General features: G+C 55.1%; 7 protein-coding genes across 7 annotated transcripts; 6 read left to right on the top strand and 1 right to left on the bottom strand.

The window, feature by feature from the left end:
• Positions 1 to 5,387: 5,387 nt before the first annotated feature.
• Positions 5,388 to 7,937, top strand: CABS01_04409 (uncharacterized protein; the record flags this gene model as incomplete). Its single annotated transcript, XM_060537780.1, has 1 exon — positions 5,388 to 7,937. The coding sequence occupies one exon, from the start codon at positions 5,388 to 5,390 to the stop codon at positions 7,935 to 7,937; it is 2,550 nt and encodes an 849-aa protein (XP_060390625.1).
• Positions 7,938 to 9,530: 1,593 nt separating this feature from the next.
• CABS01_04408 (acyltransferase) lies at positions 9,531 to 11,236 on the top strand (the record flags this gene model as incomplete). The annotated part of the gene is made up of 2 exons (XM_060537779.1): positions 9,531 to 9,858; positions 9,930 to 11,236. 2 exons carry the CDS (start codon positions 9,531 to 9,533, stop codon positions 11,234 to 11,236), a joined length of 1,635 nt encoding a protein of 544 aa, XP_060390624.1.
• Positions 11,237 to 12,394: 1,158 nt separating this feature from the next.
• CABS01_04407 (WSC domain-containing protein) lies at positions 12,395 to 14,104 on the top strand (the record flags this gene model as incomplete). The annotated part of the gene is made up of 2 exons (XM_060537778.1): positions 12,395 to 12,548; positions 12,651 to 14,104. The coding sequence occupies 2 exons, from the start codon at positions 12,395 to 12,397 to the stop codon at positions 14,102 to 14,104; spliced, it is 1,608 nt and encodes a 535-aa protein (XP_060390623.1).
• Positions 14,105 to 17,646: 3,542 nt separating this feature from the next.
• CABS01_04406 (FAD binding domain-containing protein) lies at positions 17,647 to 19,839 on the top strand (the record flags this gene model as incomplete). The annotated part of the gene is made up of 4 exons (XM_060537777.1): positions 17,647 to 17,930; positions 17,988 to 18,367; positions 18,426 to 19,460; positions 19,511 to 19,839. 4 exons carry the CDS (start codon positions 17,647 to 17,649, stop codon positions 19,837 to 19,839), a joined length of 2,028 nt encoding a protein of 675 aa, XP_060390622.1.
• A 2,533-nt stretch (positions 19,840 to 22,372) lies between these two features.
• Positions 22,373 to 22,656, top strand: CABS01_04405 (uncharacterized protein; the record flags this gene model as incomplete). Its single annotated transcript, XM_060537776.1, has 2 exons — positions 22,373 to 22,580; positions 22,628 to 22,656. The coding sequence occupies 2 exons, from the start codon at positions 22,373 to 22,375 to the stop codon at positions 22,654 to 22,656; spliced, it is 237 nt and encodes a 78-aa protein (XP_060390621.1).
• Positions 22,657 to 23,352: 696 nt separating this feature from the next.
• Positions 23,353 to 25,722, bottom strand: CABS01_04404 (peptidase family M3; the record flags this gene model as incomplete). The annotated part of the gene is made up of 1 exon (XM_060537775.1): positions 23,353 to 25,722. The coding sequence occupies one exon, from the start codon at positions 25,720 to 25,722 to the stop codon at positions 23,353 to 23,355; it is 2,370 nt and encodes a 789-aa protein (XP_060390620.1).
• Positions 25,723 to 26,131: 409 nt separating this feature from the next.
• Positions 26,132 to 26,994, top strand: CABS01_04403 (uncharacterized protein; the record flags this gene model as incomplete). Its single annotated transcript, XM_060537774.1, has 3 exons — positions 26,132 to 26,158; positions 26,218 to 26,307; positions 26,365 to 26,994. The coding sequence occupies 3 exons, from the start codon at positions 26,132 to 26,134 to the stop codon at positions 26,992 to 26,994; spliced, it is 747 nt and encodes a 248-aa protein (XP_060390619.1).
• Positions 26,995 to 27,207: the final 213 nt, after the last annotated feature.

Here is a 27,207-nt window from a genome sequence, read left to right as displayed (position 1 = left end):
ACGCTCGTTGTAATCTCTCCAGCATGTTCGGAGGCCGGCAGCCAGCATCGCATTTGGAACATGGGAACATTTCTTCTTGTGCGCGGCGACCCGACGCTCGGATACCTCTCTCTCGGGAAGGTTCACCGTCTGCGGGTCCGTCGCCTTCATGTGTTTACTTTTTTCACCATCGAGTTGGGATTCTTCTCGTTTGAGCTCTTATCTTGTTGGTCGCGGATCCAATTCAGTGTGAGAGAGAGGAGGCGGAGGCGGAAGCAGAGGAGGAGGGGGTGCTTGGAGTGCAGGTCACCTCATCATCGGACAAACAGAAGATGGATTTTCATTTCTTTTCGCCGCAAAAACAACTTTGTAAACCTGTACACACACGAACACATTTCTGAACACAAAAAAAAAGAGAACACTTTTACGCGCTGCCAAAAACTTTTCCCTACCCAGCCCGCATCTTTCCTGTGATCAATGCCTCCTCTCCCTAAGTGCCTTTCGCGTCCCGCGTTGTGTGATCTGACTCGGGGGCTGAACAATGTTCTAGTTCATCGATCGATGGGGGCTTGACTTTTACATTCCTCCGACATGGGCTCAGCTTTTTCCTACCTAAGACAAGACATCAACCGGTGTTCCAGCCCGGAAAAGGATACCGTCGTCATGCGTTTGTATTCGCCAATCGGATGTTTTATGGTTTCTTTTTTCTTGAATCTCTGAGGCCTTTTCCCGATTCCCATTCTTCTTCCCAAGTCTTTTCTTAGGCATTGTCTTGTCTCGCCAGCGGGATGTAACTCAGCTTACCTTAGTAGCTAACACAACACCCCCCCCCCCCCCTCCCGACGTGCCTGACTTACACACCTGCCTTAGCGCCGCAGCGTTTATGACTGATCGAGGAAAAAAAGTCCACCTGGCTGTGTGGCACCAGGTACCCGAAACGATTCCAGTGCGCCGCCCCCCTTCAACGGCGGACGGCATTTGAAGTGACGTTTTTTTTGGTTTCTTCTTCTCTTTGTTGGGTCACGCCGCCACGGGTGTTGGTCTCACTATCTTTTTTTTCCTTTGGGAACTTGGGAACCTGCCTAGCACGCCTAGGCTCTGGGAGTGAGTAAGGCGCGCGTTGGGGTTTTTTTTGAGTCATCACACTTGTCGGCCTGCCGCGGAACTGACTGGGTAGGCTGTACGCATAGGTAGGTCGCGCGTCTTTCTCTGTTTGTTCGACAGGCCGGGCTCCGTTCCCCATTCCCCATTTTCGGTCGCGGACTGAGGTCCGGCTGTAACGGTCTCATTTTTCCCACTTTTTATTTTTATTCTCTTCGCCAAGTTCTCTCCCACACTATTTGCCATTCTCTGGGTGGACATTTGACATGGGCGATTCCCGGCGGGTTCGGTAAGACCGTCCGCATGTCGTTTCGCTAGTCGGGACTCTGAAGGCTATGTTTAAACGATACTCCGTGATATGGTCTGTAGCTCTACTATCCGAGTCGGAGAGGAACTATGGAGGGCGCGATAGACGTGATGAACAAGTCACATTACAGGTGTAAGTGCCGAGGTAGGTAAGTGAAAAAAAGCCTAGCCGAGTACACACAGCATGCCTCACCACAATCGTACCATTGACGGCAGATATATTTCGGATTACGAAGGTTTGCTCTATTTCTACAGGTCTGTCACATTCACTCACTTTCTTCTTCGCATGGCGGGGTGATGTGATGTGGTGTCGGACGGTAAGGTGGGTTGATCCTTTTTAGAACCGAGGCAATTCTATCCGGCGGGAGGATGATCGAAGCTTCTTCTTTATTCTGGTTCGATGGAACGGCACCAAGGAAAAGCTATCGGTGGTTGAACAATTTGATTTTACCGTGCCACTGACTACTGTGTAAGAGAGGCGCGAGTCGTAGGAGAGGTACGTCAGCCTGTTCTGTCAGCAATGATGCATTGCATGGTCGTATACACACTACACACTCACGAGTCGCAGTGACGAGCTGCCAAAGACTGCTGTCAGGCTTGCCCTGCACCGATACGAGAGGATTGGGGGCCGGGCGGCGGGAGTGGGATATTGCTATTGGACTTTTCGTTCGGTTTTTTTTTTTTTTGGTTCGACGCGGATATTGCTTGCCCAACATCGAGTCAAATCCTGGACCGACCACTACCACCACCGTCACACAATGGATCAATACAAACCATTTACTACTCCGTACAAGCTTTCCCCCCGGGCTTTGCCCTGCCTATCGACGGATGCCTATCCGTAATATGTACCTGCTTTGCTCGCCTGCCCGGGTGCCCGGCTCGTTAGAAAGCGTAAAGTTCACCTGTTGGTTCAGTTGACTTTTTGGTATTAATATCGAGGGTCGTGTCTTTTTGGGGGCCATGCAACGTGGCTCGTGTACCTGACGAACGATGCGGGAAGAGCAGAAAGTCAATCTTGCGCTTTACCGCAGACTGGTAGCCAAGCCACCCACTAGCTCCGTTTTTCGCTGCATCCTTCAGGAAGTTTAGGAAGTTCAGGCCCTGTCTGTGGTTCGAATCGATGAAATTCGATATTGGATCTTCCTGCTAGGTGCCTTGGCTCTCGCAAGGTGCACGGAGCAGTTTGAGCAAACTTCACATTTACATGGGATGGGGGGGCACGGATGTGAAATAGCAAATCCGTGTTGGTGGTGACTATTGGCTCTTGTTCATCTTACTGGTCCCCCCCCCGCGCGATGGAACAGTAAATTAAAAAAGATGGCAAAGCGACGGTTTAGTTTGGAGCGAGGTGTGACGAGAGTTGCAGGACTGGTGATTGCTTCTTCTCACCGCTTCGTGAGGGATGGGGTCTGAGCTCGAGCAATCCCTCCCAGATGGGCTCGTCTCCTCATCTCATTCTCATCCTCTGAACTATGGCGATTCTGGGTGAAAATTCTGATACCGTCCAAGATCCATATTGCGCTGGTCAAGGCTTCAAGCTCTGTCAGGTTTACCTGATGGACTGGCGGGGGCAAGTGGATGTGATTAGGCTGGCAAGAAGTTGCACTTGAGATTGATTGACCGGGCTTAGTCAACAGGGTCTTGCGGATAGTCGTCGCGTCTCGGACAATTATCTCTTCTCTTGCCACGAAGGTTTGACGGGTAGGTTTTGCTTGATGGGGGATGGTGCTTGAACCGTGCTCGTAGGCTAGCAGTGAACTATTCGTATCTCTTCTGCTGGTGTGATTATGACACAGAAGGGCCATCTGATGGACATGATGGCGATGATGATCACGGACTCTTGGTGGAATTCAACGTGGACAGGTGACTTCGCAACAAAAGTGCTAACTCGTCTTTGACAGTTCCCCCGTGGTGGATGATACCTCAACGAAATGAAAGCTGGCCCATCACCGTTCATCCAAGGGCTGGACTCTTTTGGCGCAAGCAACTTGATAGGTAGCCATGCTGCCGTAGGGACAAGGCGGGCATTCCGGGTAATCCAACGTCGTTGTGCCGGTAGCCCCAGTTTCAATGTACATGTTCCATTGGAACCCGCAAACCCGTCCCATTGCCTCTTTCCCCCCTCACTCTCAATCTTTTTTTTTTTTGGGTCTTAAGCGAGTTCGCTCGCGAGTCGAGCTTTTCTAGAATTCCACATGGAAGTTCAGGGACGAGGGTGCCGGCGGTGTAAGGTTGACTGGAGGGGCCTTGGAGGGTATCAGCCCATGAGGCATGAAGCGAACTCCAGTGACAACTCCAGCGCAATCTTGGGGCGGCCCGCCCGAGCGAGGGTTATCTTCAGAGGGGCACCTCTCGACTCGCACGAGGTGGAGGGGGGAACTCGGGAGACTGGAGACTGAGTGTGAGCCTGAGGGGAGAATGAGACTCTACGGATGTGGAGAGAGAGAGAAAGAGAGAGGTCGAAGGGGGATACCTCAGGCACAGGCATAGAACGGCAGTCCCGCTAATCTACAAGGCCCGTCGCCGCCCGCGACCCCAAAGCCCCTCTCCTTCAAGGCTTCGAGGAATCAAAGCCAGACCAGGTCCCCTAACACTAACAGGACCGGCGGAGTTTGACAAAGCTGAAGGGATTCCCTCATCCTGGGAACCGAGGCGTTCGAGACGGCCGGGCCCCCGGGAGGACGGCCAGGTTTTGGAATTTTCCTCCAGGCCACCCCCGAAAAAAGACCCCACCCGTTGTCCACCAGTCCCGAGTCCCCAGCGGCGCGGAACTGACCGGGGCCCCCGACTAACGAATATCAAATTACCACCTTTGTTTACCATGTCCCAACCACCCATGCGCCGAACGTAACCCAGACCAGAGACAGCCCAGGGCTAGCGAAGGGTATGAGAATGGATATGCTCCAGTCAGTCGTCGTAACGGCTTTCTATCATGCAACAGTCGTGTTTGTAATGTGGTACTGTACCGTATGTTGCCCCCTCCCCTTCCCCCCAAGGGCCCCCGGGACAGCATCCACTGATGGGCAAAGAAGGAGTCGAGGCCGGCCAGTCGGATCTCGATGGAAGGAAATCGCTGCAAGGAACGACTGGAGGGCAGGGTCTCCATAGCTTCTATTGCATCCAGCTGCCGTGCCGTTTTGGCGGGTACGGAGTACCTCACCTCACTTCACCTTGTCAAGCTTGTCTTGCCTTCTATAAGGTATCTTATGCGTACGGATACCGTTACTAGGGAATGATTCGATAAGAGCCGGGGAGCATCTTGACGGCTGACCACTACCCACATCATCAATCCATGCAATAGAAGGAATTGCGACTTCCATTCCTCACGTAGGATGGGGGCATTATACTAGCGGAGAAGCTGCAATTGCTGTGAGGTTGTGAATAATGCAGGTACAATAGATTATTCTTGACCTTTTCGTTGTAAGTTGAACCGTTTCCTCCTGCTTTCCGTATTGGGCTCCATTTCGAACTTACGGTCAGTGGGCCCGTTTTTTTTTTCTTTTTTTCCGTGAACGTTCCCCTCCTTCCCCTCCATGGTCAGAAATCCAAACGTCGTACCGGGTTCCTCACTGACTCCGTCTTGTACCACGTCAAAGGCTCAAACCACTTCAACACTCATCAACCTCCATCCGCAGTCCCGGCCTCGCGACGCCGCGACGTCCCGAAGACGGAGCTCCTAGTCATTCAAGGGTCCCCTTGAGGTCTAGACGAATCTGTCAGTCCCCATCCCGCCATACCTCCGTGGTGCGCGGAGACCCAGACAAGCCCATCAATCTCGGACCATTGACTCTGTGCACAAAGGCTTTCCACACTTTACGCCCGGACGCATACGCCAACGCGAGGGCCTGTACAGAAATCACACGCTGCACAGCACGGATCACGGGCACAAGGCACACACATATCCGTAAAGACACACGGACAGACGTACTCACCCGAGTCCCCCCAGTCCTGCCGTCCGCCTGCATAACGTCGGACGCCAGGCTGAAGTCTGCCTGCCTGCCATGTCATCCGAACAGCTCAATGTCATCGCCCTGATCTCGGGCGGCAAGGACAGTTTCTTCTCCGCCTTGCACTGTCAGAGGAACGGGCACCGACTCGTGGCACTCGCTAATCTCTTCCCCTCCGCCTCCGTCAGCGCCGGCTCCGACGCCACGCGCTCGGCCCCAGCAACCATCATTTACAAGCCCACGAGGGATCACGTAAAGGATGTTCAGCTGTCAGATCAGTCTACGGGAAAGGAAGAGAAGGTCGTGGAGGAGGAGGCTGGTAAAGGGGCCGACGATGAAGCCGACCTGAATAGTTTCATGTACCAGACCGTCGGCCACCAGGTCATACCCCTATACGCAGACGCCACCGGCTTGCCGCTCTATCGCCAGCCCATCTACGGCGGTGCCAAGTATGAGGGCAGAGACTACGACTCCCATGCCGTGCCGTCAGGTGGTGCTGACGGCGACGGTGGCGGCGAAGCGGGCCCAGAAGTCGACGCGGATGAGACGGAAAGCATGGTGCCCCTCCTCCGTACCGTCATGGCGAACCACCCAGAGGCCAACGCTCTCTGTGCGGGAGCCATCCTGTCCACGTACCAGCGGACGCGCGTGGAATCCGTCGCGCTACGCCTGGGCCTCACGCCGCTGGCGTACCTGTGGAAGTATCCCGTGCTGCCCCCGGTGGTTCCGGGCGCCGTCGAGGATGCCCAGCTGCTCCACGACATGGCGGCCGCCGGTCTCGACGCGAGGATCATCAAGGTCGCGAGCGCGGGGCTTGATGACGACTTCTTGTGGGAGAAGGTGAGCAGCATCGCGGGCGCGTCGCGCGTGAAGCGTGCTCTCAGACGCTTTGGCGCCGCCGAGGGCGCCGTCATTGGCGAGGGGGGCGAGTTCGAGACGCTCGTGTTGGACGGCCCGCCCGGGCTGTTCAAAAAGGCCATCGAGGTGCCGGAGTCCGGCAGACGGACCGTGAGGGAGGGCGGCGGGACGTCGTGGTTGAGCTTTCAGGGGGCGAGTGTCCGAGAAAAGCAAACCCTTGACGCGGGCACGGGAGAAAGCTGCTCTCCGCCCCGGGTTCCCAATGCCTTGGATCCCCGGTTTCAGTCTATCCTAGAGTCATTGCCCGCGGCTCGGGATAGCCAGGTGTCAATAACGGACTCATCATTATCCGTTGATGGCTTCACGCAAAGTAATGGCAAAACACCGGTTCTGCCGAGAACTCCTTCGGACGATATCCACTGGTCCTTTGCTGCTCAAGCGGTATCGGGCCAGGGCTCCTCTGTCGAGCAGCAGACCGAGGAGATAGTACAGCAGATTCAGAAGCTTCTTGCTGACCACACTCCGCCGCTGCCGACGACGGCCATCACCAATACCATCATCGTCTTGCAGTCCATGTCGGATTTTCCAGCCATCAACAAGATCTACAGTAAACTCTTCCAGCACCCTAACCCTCCGTCCAGAGTAACGATTTCTTGTGGCGAACTACAGGCCGGAAGTGCCATCAACGTTCATCTGACAATAAAGCCTGCGCTGGAGCCTCGTGAACGGAATGGACTTCATGTGCAGTCGAGATCGTACTGGGCGCCAGCCAACATCGGCCCCTATAGCCAGGCTATCGATGTACCCCTGAGGACCGGCGGTCAAGATACGACACACGCCGGTATCAGAACAGTAACGATTGCGGGCCAGATTCCGCTCGTCCCGGCCAGCATGATCTTGCCCACGGAAAAGCAGGGCAACCTGGAGATGCAAATCACTCTATCTCTGCAGCACCTCTGGCGCATCGCCACCGAGATGAAAGTGCAGCTCTGGACCAGCGCGGTAGCATATTTCCCGCGCACACCAGAGGAGGCAGACATGAGACGGCAAGGCCAACTTGCCGCGGCCGCGTGGAAGGCCGTTCACAAGCGCGACGAGGACGAGGACGGAGACGGCGATGGAAGTGGCGGACCCGATCTGTGGGATCGCAAGTTTAACCCGGCGTACATGTCTCTCGGCGAGGACGCCGCGGCGGCGCAGAAGCTACCGGATTGGTCGGCCGTTGTGACGACCGACGGAGACGACGGAGAGGCCGAGGATTCCGTTCCGCCTTTTTTCTCCGTCGAGGTCGAGGAGCTGCCTCGCCAGGCCGGCGTCGAGTGGCACGCCCACCTCGGCCTTGCAAAGGCGCCCTCGTCGTCTGTCGAGTACCGGTCAGCGGACCAGGCGCCTTCGGCTGATGTTCCTTTCTACAGACGTGTTTGCCACGTTATCGTGTCGGGGACGTTGGTGCATTCTACAGTCGCGTGGCTTGCTGTCAATGGCCCTGCTACACGTGCGCCGAAGTCCTTTGATGAGGTGGAAGAGTGGATGAGGAGGGCGTATCGGGAGTCTGTTGGAGATGCTGGTGAAGGAGGAGATCAACCGTATTTGGTGTATCTCAATGTGCCAAAGTGTGCGGTTTCTGCTGCGGCTCCGGCCGGATCTTCTGGAGGAGAGAAAGGGCAGGCAACGGCGTTTGTTAAAGCCAGGTCGATTTGGGGGGTTGATGGAGAGAAAGTTCTCGCTCTTGGGCTTTGGAAGTAAAAACAATGGGTGGCTTTCTATGAAGAAAATAGACAAAAGGTTCAATTGGCAAGGAAATTGGAGTATATTACTGCTTCTGTGACTATCTCTTCATGCCAGTCCATTCGGCGCTCTTCCGGGGGGTTGGCCTTTGAAGTACCGAGGCCCCTATCTCCATTCCTCAATGAGTTGGCTATTCACTCTACAGCCGGGGACATGACCAATGAAGTCTCAGAATTGAGATCGAGCTTATGGAAGGAATGGGCCATCGGAGGCGTTGCGCAAGGATGAGATATACGATTGGGTGGCAGTCTACTTAATCGGTCTCTTGATTCGCTCATATGGAATACACTACCGAAGAGCAATTACGCACAGGCGCAATCCCCTCCCCAGAGCGCGCGTCAAGTTCAGAAAATGTCGTAAGTACAACCGAGTGGAGAGACAATTCGCCGCGGTGGCATCTCCTGACATGGAGGGAAGCAGACGTGATATGAGGACCAGACGGACGGTCAGAATGAATCGCAAACACCCTTTTCATAAATTCGAATGCGTCATTCGTCAACTGGCTTCTAGCGTGCGACTCAGGGCGAACTGACAAACAAAATAGCATCGTGATATCTTGGTGAAATCCACGCTGATTATGTGTTATCTTTGTAAGTCTGGTGTGTTTGGAGTTGACATCGAGGCGGGCAGCATTGGCGAAAGCGGGGTGTAATGTTGCGCGCCCTTGATCTAGCATTAATTGACCGCAAAGTTCAACAAGGTAACTTGGCCGAGCGGTCTAAGGCGCCAGACTCAAGCTTACTAAGCTTCATTCGTTCAACGGATGAGTATTCTGGTCTCGCAAGAGGCGTGAGTTCGAATCTCACAGTTATCATTTTTGCATTTTTAAACCATTGACATGAATGCCTTTTACCAATTACCATCACAAAGAGTTGGTTTTGTGTAACATGAGGCAATGAATGCGACGGGGAGCAAGTGGACGTGGAATGCTTGTGTTCGTCGAGGTCCGAGCCGCGCACGATGGAATAAGTCAACCTTGCACGAAGGAGATACGCTGATGTATGTCTTCTTCTCATGCACAAGTAAGTAGTCGTCAGCCGCGCCATTCTATGTTGACGAAATACATTGGAATAGATGCAAACGGAGCTTACGCCGCCTCTCGGGTGACACCAAAGCCAAGCCAATATCCGAGACGTCTGCACATAATTCCCGGCACGAGGAGCGAGTTTCTTGGCCGAATTGTCTCACTTCCCACGCCGTGGCTTTCGATCCTATCCGTAATGCGTCCTCACGAACGACCTCATTGACGTCGGATTCGCCCTAGACGGCGACGATCTTGGCGGAACCCGCTAGCCTTGCCCGGCTGATCGTTTTCAGATCGATATTCAGAAAACAACGTTGAGGGCTTGGGAACGGGGAAGAGATGGCGGCACGATGAATCACCGGCCTTTCGGTATGGTTTAATACGTGGTGCCGGTCCGCTCATGCTTGTGCGGCATGCTGCTATCGGTTTTCCGCTCCCCTTTCTCTCTCTCTTCTCCTGTCGATCCAAGAGGAGAACAATCCCGCGGAGGCTTCACATTCTTGGCAGGACTGAGGACGACATAAGCCATGCCTGGAAATATTGGGACTGACGCCATGGCATCGCAGGCCGAGTGTCACTTGAGGCACTTGCCAAACTCATACGACGGCGAGGGGATTGGCCCATTGGACCTCGACACCCCGGGCAAGGAGGCCTATGAAGCAGAGGAGGAGATCCCGCTGGTGGATCACGACGACGACTTTGGTGTCGTTGTTCCTCGGACACATCCTCGAGCACGGCAGCTGCCTGTGTGGCTCCGGTACCCCAGAAACATCTTCCGTGCCTTGATTCCAAGCTTCCTCAAGGCCTCGGATCCGAATGCCGTCCAGAAGCCGCTTCATCCTACAGCATGGCTCGGTAAGTTCTGCTTCAATTCGCCTTCCAGTCTCAAAGGACAAGAGCTAACAAGAAACCCGCCCCAACCGCAGATGGTCTCCGTGGTGTAGCCGCCTTCTTCGTCGTCTGCCACCACTGGTCCCTCGTCACAGCCAACATGAACATCCACCGCGGCTTCATGAGCGACGACGACCCCATGTTCATCCAGCTGCCCATCATCCGCCTCGTCATCTCCGGCTTCTGGTCCGTCTGCGTCTTCTTCGTCATCTCGGGGTTCGCGCTGAGCTACAAGCCCCTGAAGCTCCTCGGCCAGCACAAGACGGCCGAGTTCGCGACCGCGGCCGCCTCGTCGGCCTTTCGGCGGCACATTCGCCTGTTTCTGCCGCCCGCGATGACGACGTTTGTGATTGCGTGGATTTCGTATTTCGGATGGTTCGAGATCCCGACGTCGGGCGTGGCCGTGCCGGCGCTGCGGCCGCCGCGGTTCGATCGTGCTTACGACCAGCTGTGGGACTGGGCGATGAACCTCATCGGGCTGTCGGATCCGTTCGGGAGGAACTTGCGGAGGGGAGAGGGGTACCCGTACGAGCCTACGCTCTGGACGATCCCGATCGAGTTTGACTGTTCTCTGGTCATCTTCCTCGCTCACGTCGCCTTTTCGAGGTTACGCACCCGGGTTAGGCTCGGCATGAACCTCTTCCTCGTGGCGTACACCCTCTACTTCAACTACTGGCAGTACTTCCTCTTCCTCGCAGGGCTCCTCTGCGCCAACCTGCACTTCTACTGGCAGCCTGCCATAGCCAATAACACCCTGCCGTACGTGGCAGCAGCAGCAACCCCGGGACCGCATGGCCGCTTCGCCCGGCTGAGCTTCTCCCTCACATCGTCACCAACCTACAGCGTAACCAAAAAGATGCTCGGCACCCTCTCCTTCCTCGGCGCGCTCTGGCTCCTCTCGTACCCAAAGGGCACCGGCACGGCGGGCCTCTCGCCGGGGTACAAGACGCTCGCCGCCATCACGCCGGAGCGCTACGGCGAGGGCGAGTACCTCTGGATCCCGCTCGCGTCCGCCTGGCTCGTCTTGTCGGTGGACCGGTCGCCGTTCCTGCAGCCGCTCTTCACGAACCGGGTGATTCAGTACTTTGGCCGCATCTCGTACGCGCTGTACCTCGTCCACGGGTCGCTGCTGTGGCTGTACGGGTGGCACCTCGTGCGCTTCTTCACGGGGCTGACGGGGGCGGAGACGAGCGGGCAGTTTACGTTTGGGGTGCTGTTGGCGACGTGTTTCTTTATGCCTGGCGTGGTGTGCGTGGCTGACTTTGCGCAGAGGTATTTGGATGCCAATGCTGTCAAGTTTGCGGCTTGGTTTGAGGGGAAGCTGATTGACAAGAGGAGGTAGAGATGGGTGCTTTAGTACATGTATTGAAATTCTGTTACACTACCTTCTCTGGACCAGGGGGCCTGTGACGAGCGGGATATAATGATGAGAGTTGTTGTAGTCTTGCGTGGGTGATATGGCAAAGTTGCGTCGTATCATGAATGACAACAGATAATCCGGTAGAAGACATCTGACTTGAGACGGGAATCATTCTTCCTCGAACGCAAGATTCACATCATCATGCCGATGAGGAGAATAGAACTCCTACCTTTAACACCAACCACTTTCCCGTCAACGAAGGAAGAAGGAGAGATGAATATTGTCCAAACAGATTTTAAACCAAGAAGCTAAGCCGGATCACACGTTTATGTTGGTTCCTGAAATCCCTCGAGCCGCCGCCGAGTCCCCTTCTCCCCCCACAACGGCAGCGGGGACTTTAATATTACAGACCACCCCCCCTGGTCGATCAGATAACTTTTTTTTACATCTGATAATCCAGCTTTGTCGGCCATTCCGCGCGGGTCTACGAAGTACGTTAGCCTCCCACGCTCGCATCCCGCTCGGGTTTCCTGATTTGCAAGGGAATTCCCTTCCTCTTGGTCTGGGGCAGAATTGCCTCCATTCCATGAATGATGTGAACTAGGACCGACTCGGCCGAGTCTAGAGAACTAGTTTATAGTTATTTGACGTTTATCCACACCTTTTCAGCTGCGAGGGTTTTTTTTCTCGAACCTGCAGCTATGAAGCAGCAGCATCTTCACACTGCATAGGTTTTGTTGCCGCCAACAAAAACCCACGAGTTTCGGGCAGAGATGCTCCATCGGGCCAGGGACCCGATGCAAGCCAGATCCGTTTTCCTTTGACGTCTTGGCGATACTGGAGCTCTCGCTCTCTTTGGAAAAAAGTTCCTCGAGTGGGAGAAAAACAAAAAGACCAATTGACCCTCTTCCACGTAATGGAGTCAATAAAAACCCCCCGGGGCAAAATGAAGTGCCAAAAAGGGTCGGGTCCAATGCGATGATGGGGATTTATAAAGGAATGCCCAGCACCAAATCTTCGCGCGTGTGACGTGGGTTTATTTCCTGGGATGTCTGCCAGCGTTCTCTCTCGTTTTGATTTATTTTCCCCTTCATTTGATCAGACGCTCGTTGGAGGTATAATTTGAGACCAGCTCTGACAATGAGAAGGGACGGACTTGTCGTCGCCGTCATCAGCGGCATCGCCGCGCTGTCGCACAGCGTGGGAGCCGCATATGCCTGGCCTTCCAAGTACGACGAGATTGAGGATATCCTCTCATTACAGACGGGATACCGCAGCAGGGGTTTCGTCGAAGGTTCGTGATCTACGCCCCCAGTCCCGCATCTCTCGTCCGCCCCCTCCTTCGCTCCCCTTCCCTCAGCGTTCCATCTAGTTAACACACACGGATGACTTCCAGGCGTGACCCCTTGCTCCTTTGGCGGCAACATCGCCGGCCGCCAGTTCGCCGCCGAGTGGATCCGCACCGCCTTCCACGACGTAGCCACCACCGACGCCGCCGCGGGGACAGGCGGCCTAGACGGCTCCATCTGGTTCGAGGTCGGCCGCGCCGAGAACGGCGGCGCGGCCTTCAACAACACCTTCAACTTCTTCAGCAACCTCTACTCGATCCGCGCCTCCGCCGCCGACCTGCTCGCCATGAGCGTCGTCGTCGCCAACGCGGGCTGCGGTGGCGCAAAGATGCCCTTCCGCGCGGGGCGCGTCGACGCCAGCGCCGCCGGGCCCGCGGGCGTACCGGAGCCGCAGACGCCGCTCGACACGACGCTGGCGACGTTTGCGAAAGCCGGTTTCAGCCAGAGCGAGATGATTTCGCTCGTGGCGTGCGGGCATACCCTCGGCGGCGTGCACAGCCGGAATAACCCGCACATCACGGGCCTCGACCCGAGCCCGGACACGGTGACCAAGTTTGATAGCACGTTTGACGACTTTGATAACCGGATCGCGACCGAGTACGTGCGGGGCAACACGTCGAACCCGTTGGTCGTCGGGCGCAACGAGACGCTCAACTCGGACAAGCACATCTTCTCGTCGGACGGGAACAAGACGATCAGGGACCTGGGTTGTACCAAGAACGGGTTCAGGACGGCGTGCGCCGACGTCTTTACGCGCATGATTGATACCGTGCCCGCGACGGTGCAGTTGACGGAGCCCGTGGAGCCCGTCGATATCAAGCCCTACGTCACGCTGGCGCTGAGCGGCAACGGGAGCCTTGCGTTGAGCGGCTGGGTGCGCGTGAGGACGACGGAAGGGACGGGGCGGGACACTGGCGATTTGGCCGTCCATCTGAGCTTCGCAGATCGAGGGGGCGAGGGTTCCGTTGTTGTCCCCGCGACGCTCGACGAAGGCGGCGTCACGCATGGGCTCTGGGGCGAGACGTTCGCCTGGTACCAGTTCGAGACGGCCATCAGCGCAGCGAGCGGTATAAGCAGCTTCCTTGTCCACCTGACGACGCCCTCGAGCAACGCCACATCCGTGTACAAGAACGACGGCAGCGGGTTCCCGCTAGACGACGCGCTGCTCTACCAGGCAGCCTCCTCTTGCGTCAACCGGACGAGCGTGAACAACGAGCGCACATTCACCGTCACGGCCGCGGTGTTGAAGGAGCGCGCGGGAGATGCCGTGACGATGGACGTTGTGCGTCTCGTGCGGCGTTCCGAGGCGATCCACAGGAGGCTCGACGTCGAGAGCGTCGACCTCGCGGCGACGGGCGAGGAGGATAGCGGGTATGCGCTCTTCCAAGCCCAGGTGCAGCTTGCGACGAGCGGCTGGAGCACCAGCTTCGATCTTGTTTTGGGAGGGGAAAAGGAAGTTCGGTTTGACTTTCTGAAAACGCAAGCTTGTCCGCGTGTATGATGTTTAGGTGACTCTGATCACTGCGTCTGTAATTCTATAATTATAATTCATTGGAGAGACCGCACCGCAGCTCAAAGCGATGGATGAACAAGTGTTGGGCGATGTTAGAGTGTACCAAGATCAACACGAATTGGCATCATTACGCCCGTCGCGGCAGTTTTGAACTCTGAAACTATCCAGCATCTTATCCCAAGGCTTCTGCTCAGACTGTGTCATTCCATATCACCAACTTCTGCCTTTAAGGACGTATATCGTCCTCAAGGAAGTCACATGGAAGGAAGAAGGACAATATACCAAGCGAACGCGAGACTGAGGCTACTGAGCATATGTTGCCAGGATATTGCAAGAATGCGTGCAACGGCATTCCTCAGCAGTATCAGAGAGAATACCATGTGAAAGTTATCACAAATAGGGAAGAGGTTAGGTGATGTCCGAGCACTGTGAAGAAAGATACTATCACTCCGAAGCAATACCGTATGACCAGCATCATCATATGGTATGATCATTTAGGGGCACCTTTCTACTACGCATCTCAAGAGTAGAACGAAGGCTTCTTCATTTGCCGTAGCTCGAGCGAAGAGCACTTGTCTAGCTCGAACACATGTGCCAAGTCGCACGATATGCTTGTGTTTGATACTCGCATTCCCCAGAAGTCACTTGCCGCGGGGAGAGTGGGAGCTGTGACGCAGGGGAAGACTCCCTGGTGCCTTTTGCCGATTGTCCACGCGCAAACCGCATGATGAGACGGCAAAACTTGCCGTTCTCACAGCCAACCAGAATGTTCACATTGAGACGTAGGGGACGTTGTTATCAATCGAGCCATAGCGTTGGGATAGCTGCACCGATAGGCGAGCTGTCTCTCATGTTTGATCCGGATATTTTGGAAGCAGACGCATTCAATCCGTGACTAGGGGTCAAGCAATCGACGGTCGGCTCCGGTCTGCAGGCAGGCCTTTTGCGCGGGGCCTCGCCGATCAGAAGGAGGAGAGCCAGGTCAAGCAGGGTAAAGAGGCAATGGAACTAGCCAGTCTAGTCAAAAAGCCCTCAACGTGCCGTCTTAGTCCCGAGGAACCAAAGACGGTGCTAGTGACTAAGACTTTCCAGAAAGAAACCTGGGGACGACCAAGTTGGCGGTACCCTCGGGGTCTGCTGTTCATGGCATTGGCGAGTGGGGTCAGATCGGAAAATCTGGAGAGCAGCCGCGTGGTGTTGTGTCAAGGCCGGCCGGGTTGGTCGATAGTTGGGCGAGAAAAAGCTATGAGGATGAGGCACGTTGGATACGGCAGTTGAAAGAGCAGATGGTATAGGCCGGAGCCACGCCATACCATGCCATTGCCATACGAGAACGTAGCTGTGCCGCGCATGTTATGCAAAGGAAAGTCATCGTAGACATGAAGTCTCGTAGGATTCTGCCATGGTGTTGTGAAGACTACTGCAGTGGTGTGGGAGGGAACTGGGCCCCAGGGTTCTGCTTAGAACTTGTTGGAAGGAACATGGAAAGTAGGGGGTCTCTGGAAGTTGCAGAAAGCCGGTGTCAGAAGTTGAAAAAAGAAACGAATAGGGCTCCGTCAGGGACAGTGACAGTGACATGTCGGATGCTGGGTGCGCTGCTACGCTGGGCTGTGTGTATGATGTATCCGTTCGCACCTCGCCATGTCAGAGATGAGCATTGGCGTAACATGGGGAAGGGGCCGACGGGAGTAGAAGATAATGCCATGCCCGGCATCGGGGGTTTCCACGTTTCCAACCTCCGTGCTTGGTACCCGCTGGCGGAGCTAATCCCGGACGAGGATGGTCCAACGTTGACATTGGAATGTTTCCGCAGTCTGCTGGTGGTGCAGTGATAATACCTTAGGATGGGTAGATATGAGAGTCAGGGCGACAGATGTCGACGTCTGCAAAGTCTGGAGTAATTGGCTCGTGATGGTGTCGTTCATGTATGTACTCTATACAGCGCAGCTTAAGGTATCCAAAGGTTGCAACTCTATCGAGAGAACCCACTTGGGCGCCGAGAGGACAAGCTGCCAAGGTGTGCATAGGCGGACCTCAGCGGAGGGGTCGAGACTGGAATCCGACTGAAGACTCCATCGAAAGATATGGGACGGTACTCCTTAGGCCGGATGAGGTTGAATGATTTGTGAGCAGCGACGTATCCATATCCATATCTTGCATGGCAGTAGTCATAGTGTAGAAGGAGAGGGTCTGAGTTGGGTTGGGTGGGAGCTTGAGGTGGGAAGAGAGGTGAAGTGGAAGTGAACTACTGCGTACCTATGAAGTGGTGATGCTAAAAACGCCGGGCAGGTGTTGCTGGAAACGAGGCTAAAGTCAAAAAGTGGCCTCATAAACGGTCGCGGCTTGCCCCCGCCATGGCGTGAACGCAGTCATCCGTCAGCCTTCAGAGGTCGAACCCGTGGATTCTGGAAGGTGTGAACCAGGCACGCCAGGCCTACATAGTAGGTAGTGGTATTCGTAGGTAGAGGAAGGAGCACTGAACGCACCTGCCACGTTCTGGAGCACACCGAAACGGGACTAGCGCCCAACCAGCTGGACCCTGCTGTCCCTTCCGGAGGGGGGTCGGCCAATGGGAAGAGGCTGAAAGTATGGCAGGCATGGGTAAATAATCCGTGGTGGTCTGATTCTCACTCGATTCCTGCCGCTCTCCAAAAGCTCATCATGCCACTTTCTGAAATCGTTTGAAGCATCCGCGAAGCAATCTCCAATTCTGTCGAACCACCCAGCTATCAGTCTGCAGGCCCCTCCCCTCTTTTTTTTTTTTTCTCTTCCCACTCTCTCGGTCTTGTAGGGACTCGTCGGTTGTTTTTTCCTCTCTTCCCTTCTTTCCCTTCTCTGATTTTCTCACCGTCTTGTCTGCCCTCTCTGCGCTCTCTCACCCCGTTCCCCGTGTGTGCTTGTCCCGTCTGCTGCTGCAGCCCTGGTCCAGCAACATCCGTCATTGGTCTTGCTGCTAGTTCGCTGCAACTTGCAAACCCACCTCACCACACACCCACTATTCTGGTCCTTGGTCTCTAATCCGCCCTGGTCTGGCTGCATATTGAGCGACCCTGCCGTATCTCATATTATTATTATATCTCGAATACCACCTCCTGGGACCCAACAATTTTCCCTTACGTCGCACACAAGACAAAGACCCCTCGGACGAAGAGACACCACACTAAACCTCTTGACGGCTGGAGCCCGTACGAAAATATCCCGTTTCCCTCATCGCTTCGCTTCGAGCTCCACGCCTGCTTCAGTCTGTGCCTTTGAGCGCCAGTGTGGTGTATCTCAAGCCCGCGCATTACATCCTTGACCCCACGTTCGAAAGTCTTCAACCGCAAGCCGTGCGAGCGCGGCAAGCCAGCCTGAACACCTACACCTACCTCTCCAATAGTCTTCGTTCGACCTCGTTGGCGATTGGTCCTCTGCCATAGCTAGCTAGCTAGTCACTTACTTTGCAAACCACCCAGTATCACATACCGACGACCAATTACCTCGATTCGGTAGTCCTGTGAGACTGTGACATCGCAACACGCCTCTCGACTATGGCACCTGGTGTACTTAACTCGGACGGCTCAATGGAGGACCAAAACGGACAGACTGCCCCGACGAACGGGCTGGCCGGCACCGCCGCTGGCCGTCTCCATGCTATCGATCCCACTGTAGACACACTCACCCTCCTGCGCAGCTTGCCTGAGCCTCCTATAGAGGCCCAGGTGTGCGTGGTTGGTGCTGGCCCCGCTGGTTTGATGCTGGCTGCCAATCTCGGGCGCTTTGGAATTAAGGTCGAGCTTATTGACGACAGAGCTGACCAGACGCCTGTTGGAAGGTAGACAATCCATACACACATACCTACCATGCCTCTGTAAGCTAATACCCGAAATAGAGCAGACGGACTGCAGCCCAAGACGATCGAGACTTTCCGTCAAATGCGCCTCGCCGACCCTCTGCTCCTCCGCGGTGTTCGTGTCTACGATATTTCCTTCTGGCGAAGCACTGCCGACGAGCCGCTGCACAGACTGGGCCGCGAGGTACACTACCCTCCCGTCATCGACGTCCTCGATCCCTACATTTTGCTCGTTCACCAGGGTATGGTTGAAGGCCTCTTCATCGACGACTTGAAGAAGCGCGGGGTCGAGGTACGGAGGAATACCGCATTCGAGTCCTACAGCGTTCCGGAAAACAAGGCGGGGCCCCTACAGGTTAACTGTCGCACAAACGTAACCCAAGACCGGCGGACAATCCTGACACAGTACTTGGTTGGATGTGAGTGAACTACTACAAAACCGCTGCGCTGGGAAAGACATATACTGACCCGAAAAAGGTGACGGTGCCCACTCCAAAGTACGAAAGAGCATTCCTGATGCACGGGCTATTGGCCTTTCGCAACCAGCAATCTGGGGTGTTCTCGATGGCGAACTTATCACCGATTTCCCAGACATTTGGTCCAAGACGCTAGTATACTCTCAGGAATACGGCTCTATTCTAATTATCCCGAGAGAGAGGAATATGACCCGTTTCTACATTGAGCTGAAGGCGAACCCCAAGGCCGACAAGCGAGAGCTTGGCCAGGAATTCGTCATGGCTCGAGCGAAGAAGATCATGGCGCCTTTCGAGGTCGACTGGAAGTATATTGAGTGGTTCGGACGTTACCAGATTGGTCAGAGAGTGGCCAGTCGGTTCACCGACCCCCATCTGAGGGCGTTCCTCGCTGGTGATGCCAGTCACACGCACTCCCCTAAGTCTGCTCAGGGCATGAACACCTCTATGCATGACTCGTGGAACATTGCGTGGAAGCTCAACCTGAGCATTCGAGGACTCGCGAAGCAATGCCTGCTCGAGAGTTACGAAGAAGAGCGGAGAAAGATCGCTGTTGACCTGGTCAACTTCGACTACGAGCACGCCAATCAGATTGCGGGAGGTGACGCGGTAGCACTGTCAGAAAACTTCAAGACGAATGTCCGTTTCATTTCTGGCATCGGCGCTGAGTACTCTGAGAGCCCCCTGAACAGGCCCGACTCTCAAGGCCTCATTATGGGGGATGCCAGACCTGGCTGCTTGCTTCCCCCGGCCAAGGTCACTAGATACATCGACTCAAATCCTGTGGATATTCAGCTCGACATCCCGATGCTCGGACAGTTCCGCATTTACCTTTTGATGTGGGATATCCAGGCGTCGAGCCCTTTCCTGGAGACTTTCTGCCAATCCATCGCCTCGGCCAACTCTTTCATCAGCAAGCTCTCAGCCTCGGCTAGTGCTTCTTACGCTGCGCAGCCCAGACTGCCATCGTCTGAAGACATCTACTACCGGCCCGAAAGATACACGGCCGTCAGCCATCTCTTCACATTTGCCTTGATTAGTGAGTCTTGTTCACCAGAAATTCAGTTTAATTACTAACACTAGCCACAGCTACAATGCCCAAAGATGATGTGGAGATCTCGGACCTGCCTGCCCTGCTGCAGGACAGCCGCTGGACCTTCTACCTGGACGACATTCCAGAACAGGACACGCGTGGCCAGCTTTGCACAAACAAGTGGCTTGGTAGCCTCGGTCCCGGTGAGGTTTCCATTGTCAACGTACGACCTGACGGCTATGTGGGTTCCGTTGGCCGATGGGATTCCAGCATGGACGACGCCGGCGAGGAGGCTGCCCGCTGGCTAGACGAATACTACGGCGGCTTCCTCCAATTGCCTGGCGGCGCATCGCCTACCCCTACCGCAACCCCCATGGCAGTTTAGACAGATTCCCTTAATTTTGAGTCCGATTCAGGGACATTTTTACTCGGGCATATTTGTATCATACAAATCCCACTTCACACGACAAACGCGAACACATAATCCACAGCCTGAGAGACACCAGGCATGCAAGGAAAGACGCAGACACGAAATCATCACTTTCTCTCTTCCAACTTATCCGGCAGGTGTTGGGGAGTGTGGCGGCGCGGTACGGTTGTTATCACGGCATTTTCAGGAGCTAAAGGGGATAGTCGCTAAGTACGCTCTGTTGCAAAGCAGGGGTACTTGGATCTCAATTTTGTTTTTTTCCACCATAGCTGAGCTTTTCAGGGATGAGATTTACCACATGAGGCAGACACATGTCAATAGATGGAATATTTCATTGCAGATCCCCTGCTTTGGGTCAACTCCCCCGGTTAAATTTAGCTCCTTGAGCCCACGTATGCAGTGAGCTAGGGCAATGATCGTGAGAACATGACACCACGTTTGGGAGGGTTCATGCGAGCTGTCATCTTCTATTTCCCCATGTACCCACCCTGGCAGCTCTCTCTCGTCCCTTACCAAGTCCCAAACCTAAGCAGTAAGCATCCGGGATCTTGTTCCCTCCGAAGGAACCGGTCGGTCTGCCGCTGCCCTGCTCGGAGCCTGCATGCGCTAGAAGGGAGGAGTGGGTAGCTTGTACGGCACAGGTCTCGGGAGGGATGGGGACCGTCACCGCCCAGCGGCATGCCGTTGGTCATCAATGAGGGTGCTGCGAAGTTCCGGGACGTGAGCATGATTCGATTCCGATAGGGCTGGCGTGAGGTTATCGTCTGATGTGATGGGGATCTAGGCCTCCCACGCCATGCCGTACGCCCAAGCTGTAATGTACCTGGATATTGTGCGCTAGAGGGAGTTCGCTTCATGAACGTCTTCCTACCTTGTTCCGCATGTCGTCTGCTGGCTGGTAGGCATCGGCTTGGGGTTTCCCCCGCTGCTTAGATGCCTGCTTGTACGACCTCGTTTTCCGTTGGTGTCTTGCGGTTTTGCCCTATTTGGTTTGTTTCGTTTCTTCGGGGTCGTGGAGGTAGACGTTTGTTGTGGAGGACTTTTGAGGTGATATGCTGGGGATGGACTGACGGGGGTCAGCGCAGCTGTCCGGCTGGGTTAGTTTGCTATGCCGACGACGTCCGTGGTCCGGGTGACTCCACTGCGGTGAGTCGGCTCCGGTGGGATGATGACCGGAGCCCTCGTCACGACCGGCTTTTCGGAGGGCTGTTGGTCGCTGGCCTTCGGAGGAGGCCCCGGAGTTTAAGGACCTGCGGGGTTTGGGGTTTCCGACGTCACCTTGTTGAGTGAGGTGCGCAACATGTGCTTCTGCTCTTTGACTTGGAGGTATTGGGTAGCTTGTAGGTCACCTCATTGGCCTGCGGAAAAATCCAGAATTCCTTTCTCAGGCCTCGCTGGAGGTTTAGTGGCGGAGCAGTGGGAGAGCCAGCCCTCTGTTTATTTTCTCTGCTACGCCTGGGCACAGAGATGATCTCCCTGCATACAACGATGATAAAGATTCTGAAGTTGATCATTTACTTGCCAATTGCGAGGATGCGATTGTATGTTGGTTCTCCAGTAGATATAACGTAACACTTCTACTCTGATACATGGGCTCTAGTTTATGAGTAGCTCTCAGTAGAACCAACTACTAAGCTAAACCAGGAGTGGACGTTGAGGTACACATTGGCATTCAAGAACAGCTGATGTACAGGGGAAATGGGCCGGAAGGTTTCAACGCTTTTTTCTGAAGATTGCCCAATGGCCCGTGTTAGATGAGCAGCAGCCCCTCGGTGACGCCGTCCACAGTGAAATGTGCGACCTATTTATAAACCACTGCTGGAGCTCTTGAGACTCTACAACGATCCAATATCATCGTATGAAAAGGTACGAAAGGGGGAAAATCAAATGAGGATGATGGTAAAGGGGTCTGTCTATTGTTGGCGTAGGGCGGTTGAGTCTCAAAGTTGTCTCTAGCTTTGACTAAACTATATTTGACTTTTTGGGGGTACTAAAGAAATAACCCAATATCCAGAATAACGAGACGATTCACAGTCTTGAAAGATCGACTGGTGCCCCAAACTCTCACCACGGCCGATTGGCCGTTTAGCTGTACGGGGGTTTTTACGAGAACCATAAAGTATCAGAACTCTTGGCGAGGACATAGAGAAATGAGATTGTAGACATTGCAATGATTTGTAGAGTCAGAAGGTTACGGCGTGTAATATGACTAGGCTCAACTCAAAAGCCAACTCAAAGGCTAGAGTATCGTTTACGGGACTTTGCTCCTTTTGAGGCACCTGCCGTACCTACTTGTACCAACCACGTAACAATCGAGGTTATCATGTATAAATTGGGCCATGATCGCAGCAAATCAAACTACTTTACTCCAGCTCCATACACCAACTCGTTCAAAGCATCACCCAATCCTCTCACCCTGCCCCTACCCGTGTAACTACACACAGCAGACTCACTTACAACTTCACTGGACGGTGCCACATCGCCCACCATGCAATTCTCCGTCTTCACCATCCTCCCCCTCCTCCTCTCCTCCGCCGCCGCGGCAGCCCTAGACACCGCAGAAGTCCGAGAAGCCCGCTCTCTCGACCAATCCTCCTCGCCTAACAATGTCGGCGGTGGTTTACTGCCCAGAAGAGTCGAGTGCGACTGCTGCAGAGCGAAGGGGTCCGGATATTGCTGGTACAAGGAAGCGAATGGTGATAAATACGTGAGTTACTCTCGTTGTTATTGACTTTTGTTTTAGTTCATTTGCTGGAAACCACGCACCGCTAATCGATGGGTGTTGTAGTGTTCTGCTTGTATTGTTGATGTTTGCCAGAAGAGGTGTCTGTGATAGGTTCTGTTCATGATGCGGGTTCATGAAGGGGGGTGGGGGCGGGCGTCGTGAGAATGGTATTGGATACATGGGAATATTAGACGAATAGCCATGCCGATATCTACTAGATATAACAACAGTCAAAAAGAGTTCACCCCCCCGGGGCTGAATTGGGGGCTACATCTCTTGGTGCTCATACTGGGATTCGAACTCGGGAACTCGTGAGCCTGTCGTCGAGTAGGCTGTGGGCGTAATTTGATTGTTGGCCTTGAACCACTCCACCACCCAGCCAGTTTGTCCTGACCCCCCGACCTAGAGGGGCGCCTGCTGTTGCTGGTGGCGAGAATGGACTTGAGGGGGGGTATATAGGCTTCTTCCCGTGTGTATTCTCTGTGTATTCGGGGGTGGGAAAATTCATCGGATGAAGGCTTGGTAAGGCAGGGACGGTCGGCGCTGTTTATATCTTTCCACGTAAGCAGAGCTGGCTGTCAGGTACGAGCCTCTAGGAACAGAATGAGTGTTATCACGGCGTTAATACAAGATGAGCGTATCAGTGCGATCTAGTCATTGATACATGTCTACTCTTATACAACTCTAGTCTCGTACGATGCGGACCTTCTTACATATATAATACACTGGCTGGTATACGTCCCTCACGCATGGTCATCCTTGATGCCCCAGCTACCCACCAAAGCCATGGCCTTATCATCGCCCTTGGCAAGACGGTCGTCCTGCAAGGTATCCGCCAGACACTGCCACGGGTCCCGGCTGCCTCCCCACTTTAAGAGGTTCTCCTTGAGCCGCTCGCCGTTCTCCCGGCTGAGCGCCTTGCCGTCGGCGCCGGCGGAGAAGACGACGCGCCAGACCCGCTCGGCGAGGACGCGGTCAAAGACGTAGCTGTAGTAGGTGCTGCCGTAGCCGTGCAGGTGGCCGAAGAAGCCCTGCCAGCACGTGCCGGCGGGGTCGGCGCCGCCCTGGGAGAACTGCTTCTGCAGGCCGTGGTAGACATGCGTGGAGTTGAAGGACGGGTCGGCGACCTCGGGGCTGTGGTACGACTGGTCGAGTAGGGAGAGGAGGATCTGATTCTCCGTGTCGATGCCCTCGAAGCGCTTCGCCAGGCGGATCCGCTCGGCGACCATCTGGTACGGCAGGGGCTCGTCCGTCTTCCAGTGACGGGCGAAGAGTCCTAGCACGGATGGGTCTGCGGCGAAGTGCTCCATCAGCGTGGATGGGAGCTCGGCAAAGTCGGTGGCACATCTCGTGCCGGACACGTTCTGAAGCTTGGTGCGAGCGAGGATGGAGTGGATGGCGTGGCCCATTTCGTGGAACAAGGTCTCGACCTGGTAGTACGACAGGAGCGCCGGGGCGGAGCTCTTCGCATCGTGCTTGGGGAAATCGCAGACCAAGGCAATGGTGGGCAGCTGCATCAGGACGCCATCCTGCTGCAAGCTCTCCATGCCGTCGTTTGCGGCTTGCTCAGGTCTCTCAAACTTGGGCATATCGGAGGTGGCGTTGTGGATGTCTTCCGCAGCCTCTTCGACTTCGTACGGGGCGATGGCTCGGGAACAGCGCACTGTGAAATGAGCAGGGTTGGGCGACTTGTCCTCTCTGTAGAACAGGTCGCAGTACAGGACAGCAATGAGATCGCCCGTATCCGTCACAACATCCAGGCGTCGCACATCCTCGTGCCAAGTCTCGCCGGGCTGCGACTCCTTTGGTCTGAACTGAATACCGTAGAGACGAGTGAACAGTCTCGACATGCCCTGCATGACGGTGCCGATGGAGAAAAAGGACGGGAGGTGATCGGGATGACGGACTGGCAGACTCATCTCGGACCGCACGCCGTCCATTAGGAAATCCTTGTCCCACGGATGGACTTGAGTAGCAGTGCTGTCTAGTCGGGTCTGCTTCAACTTCAGGAGGTCCGACATTTCCTCGCGAACAATAGGGGTATTGTACTTTTGCAGCGCGTGAAGAAACTGCATCACAGCGCCGGGAGACTTTGCCATCATTCTGTCTTTCAGGGAAAGGTGGGCGTAGCTCGAGAACCCCGCCAGGTCCGCCAGCTCAGAACGAAGCTTGAGCATCGTCTCGAGCAGACCGACTGTCTGCTTCGAAGCGGTACGCATGGCGGTGTACACCTCCTTCCGCGTCCCCTCGTCCTTGACGCTGCGGAGCGCGGCCTGAGCTTCAGGGCCGGTGGTGGGGAGGCGCAACTTGCCCCTCATTGTGAGCGCTCGAGCGATCCCGGGGTATAAGCCGTAGAAGCTCGATGAGGGAAGCACAACCTCCCGCTTCGCAGGCTGCATGTCTGAGACGAACATGGATCCAACCTCACTTATCTGCTGCGAGAGGTCCACGAAGCGATCCCGCTCCTGCTGCGGCAAGTCGACAGCCGACTTGGTGAAATCCAGCTTGAGAATCTCTGCGACCGTCCTCTCCTCCTCTGACCATGCCGCGACCACTTCGGGCTGCTCCATAGCCTTGACCAATTGGTCACTCAGTCCGGTCATGGTGTTCAGCTGGTTCATATACTGATAGACCAGCGACCAGGCTCCGGCTGCTGCTTGCTGGAATCTGGGGTCTGGGTGTGTCATTCTGACAAAGTCGGATAGATCGAGTACTCGGCAGAGAAGGTCGCTAAGACGGTCAAGGTCCTTGACGACGGCCTGGTATTCGGACACACTCGACGCATGGAGGACTCGGTGGACAATCTTCTGCGCCTTGTCCAAGCTCTTGCGGGCAAATACGTAGAAGCCATTCGGGCTAGTGAGATATCGATTCTTGAAGAGACCAACACTGGGGCCGGCCGCCTTGAAGGCCTTGGACACTCGGTCGGGGGAGTCGAAGAGTTCGCGCAGGATCGCATCGTCGGTATTCCTCCCCGGAAGTGAGTGGTCGGCCGTGATGCTCGAGTGAGCGGCGCCGGACACTGCGGCTATCCACCGGCGCTGTTGGCCTCGGGAAGCTTGCCGAACGCATTGGGTGCAGACCCAGAGGCCGCGGGTTGAAGATTTGATCATTATGAAGAATCCGTCGATGGCGCGACCATAACTACGAGTCGAGACGAAAATTCTAGTAAAACATGTAGCCAGAAAAAAGGAGGGTGGTTGTAAATGCGACCAAGGGCCGTGACCATGGGAATGCTTCTGGATAGGGAGAATTAATGGGAATGAGATAAACCAATCGATAGGCCGTAGCCGGGATGGTATCCGGACTGACGGCGGGAGTAATTTTTTGTGCAAGGGTGTGCAGTGCTGCCAGTCATCTCAGGCCAGTGCATAATCGAATTCCCGAGCTCCGGAAATAGCCGCACCAGCGTCCAGTGGGCCTGGCGTTAGGTGCTTGCAAGCCCAAGCATCATTCCGTGACATCCAAATAATTCTCGCGAGACCAAGACCCAATTCCCTCAATCGACCAATTGAGCGGACCATGGCTGCTAGAGTGTTGCTACAACGGGTAATTTTCTCTGGCCAATCAACTAGTAATCGAAGTAACGACTAATATGAGATCCATAGCGCGCCGCGCCGTTAGCAGCGACGGTTATGCTGGGAGGATTCGCCCTGGCACCCCGAACTGCCTACGCTGAAGCTCCCGAGAGCAGCCACGTACGTCCGCATTCGACTCGCAGCACCTAGATAGTAGCATAGCTGACAATTATGCAGTCCAAGAAGCCCATCTACGACGACCTGGAGCTCCCCGCGACGAGTGGCACTCTCCCTCCTCCGATCCCCAAGGCCGAGCAGCCTCCCCAGGCCGAAGAACCCAAGTCGCGAGGACCTACCCCTACCGACCGTCTCGCCGTCCAGATCGGCAAGGCGCGCCTCGCCCTGTACCAGTACGCCGTAGGTGCCGAGGATGCCGTCAACCGGACGATGGACAAGGCCTTCAACCTCGAGCAGTCCTTCACGGGCACGATCGCATCCCTCGCCCCGCCCCGCGAGAGCGGCGAGAAGCTGATGCCCGGCGCCATTTACGTCCTAGTCGCCGCCATGGCCGGCAGCATCGTCACCCGCAACCGCAGCATCATCCTGCGCGCCACGGCGCCCCTGGCCTTTGGTATCACTGCCGGCTGGACCGTCCTGCCCATCACCATGGGCAACGTCTCCAACCTCACCTGGAAGTACGAGCAGCGTTTCCCCGTTATTGCGCAGGGTCACCTCAAGCTTCGCGAGAGCATCGAGAACAGCTGGAGGATGGCGAGGCTGCACAGTGAGATTGGTGTACGATATGTTGATGAGAAGGTCACGGATGCCCGGGAAACCGTCGAGGACTGGGTGAAGAAGGGCAAATAAAGGAAGCGTGGAACTGTACCATAGAAGCGAACAGAATCGCTGCCATCGGTTCCTTTGTAATTGACATATTTCATCAGCTCGATGCTTGTCTTCAGAGCGAAGCAAATCATGGTGAGTGGGCATTATCCAATATTATGTGTATAAAAGTCGTATTTGGGTTCTATATCCCTCAATTCCATTAACCTGGCCTGTCAATGAAGGACCCAGGATGCC

This window comes from Colletotrichum abscissum (genome assembly GCF_030869225.1).
Source record: "Colletotrichum abscissum strain IMI 504890 chromosome Unknown Scaffold_8.1, whole genome shotgun sequence".
Lineage (NCBI taxonomy): Eukaryota > Fungi > Ascomycota > Sordariomycetes > Glomerellales > Glomerellaceae > Colletotrichum > Colletotrichum abscissum.
The sequence above is the reverse complement of the archived record's forward strand: the minus strand, read 5'-3'. Positions and strand labels throughout refer to the sequence as shown.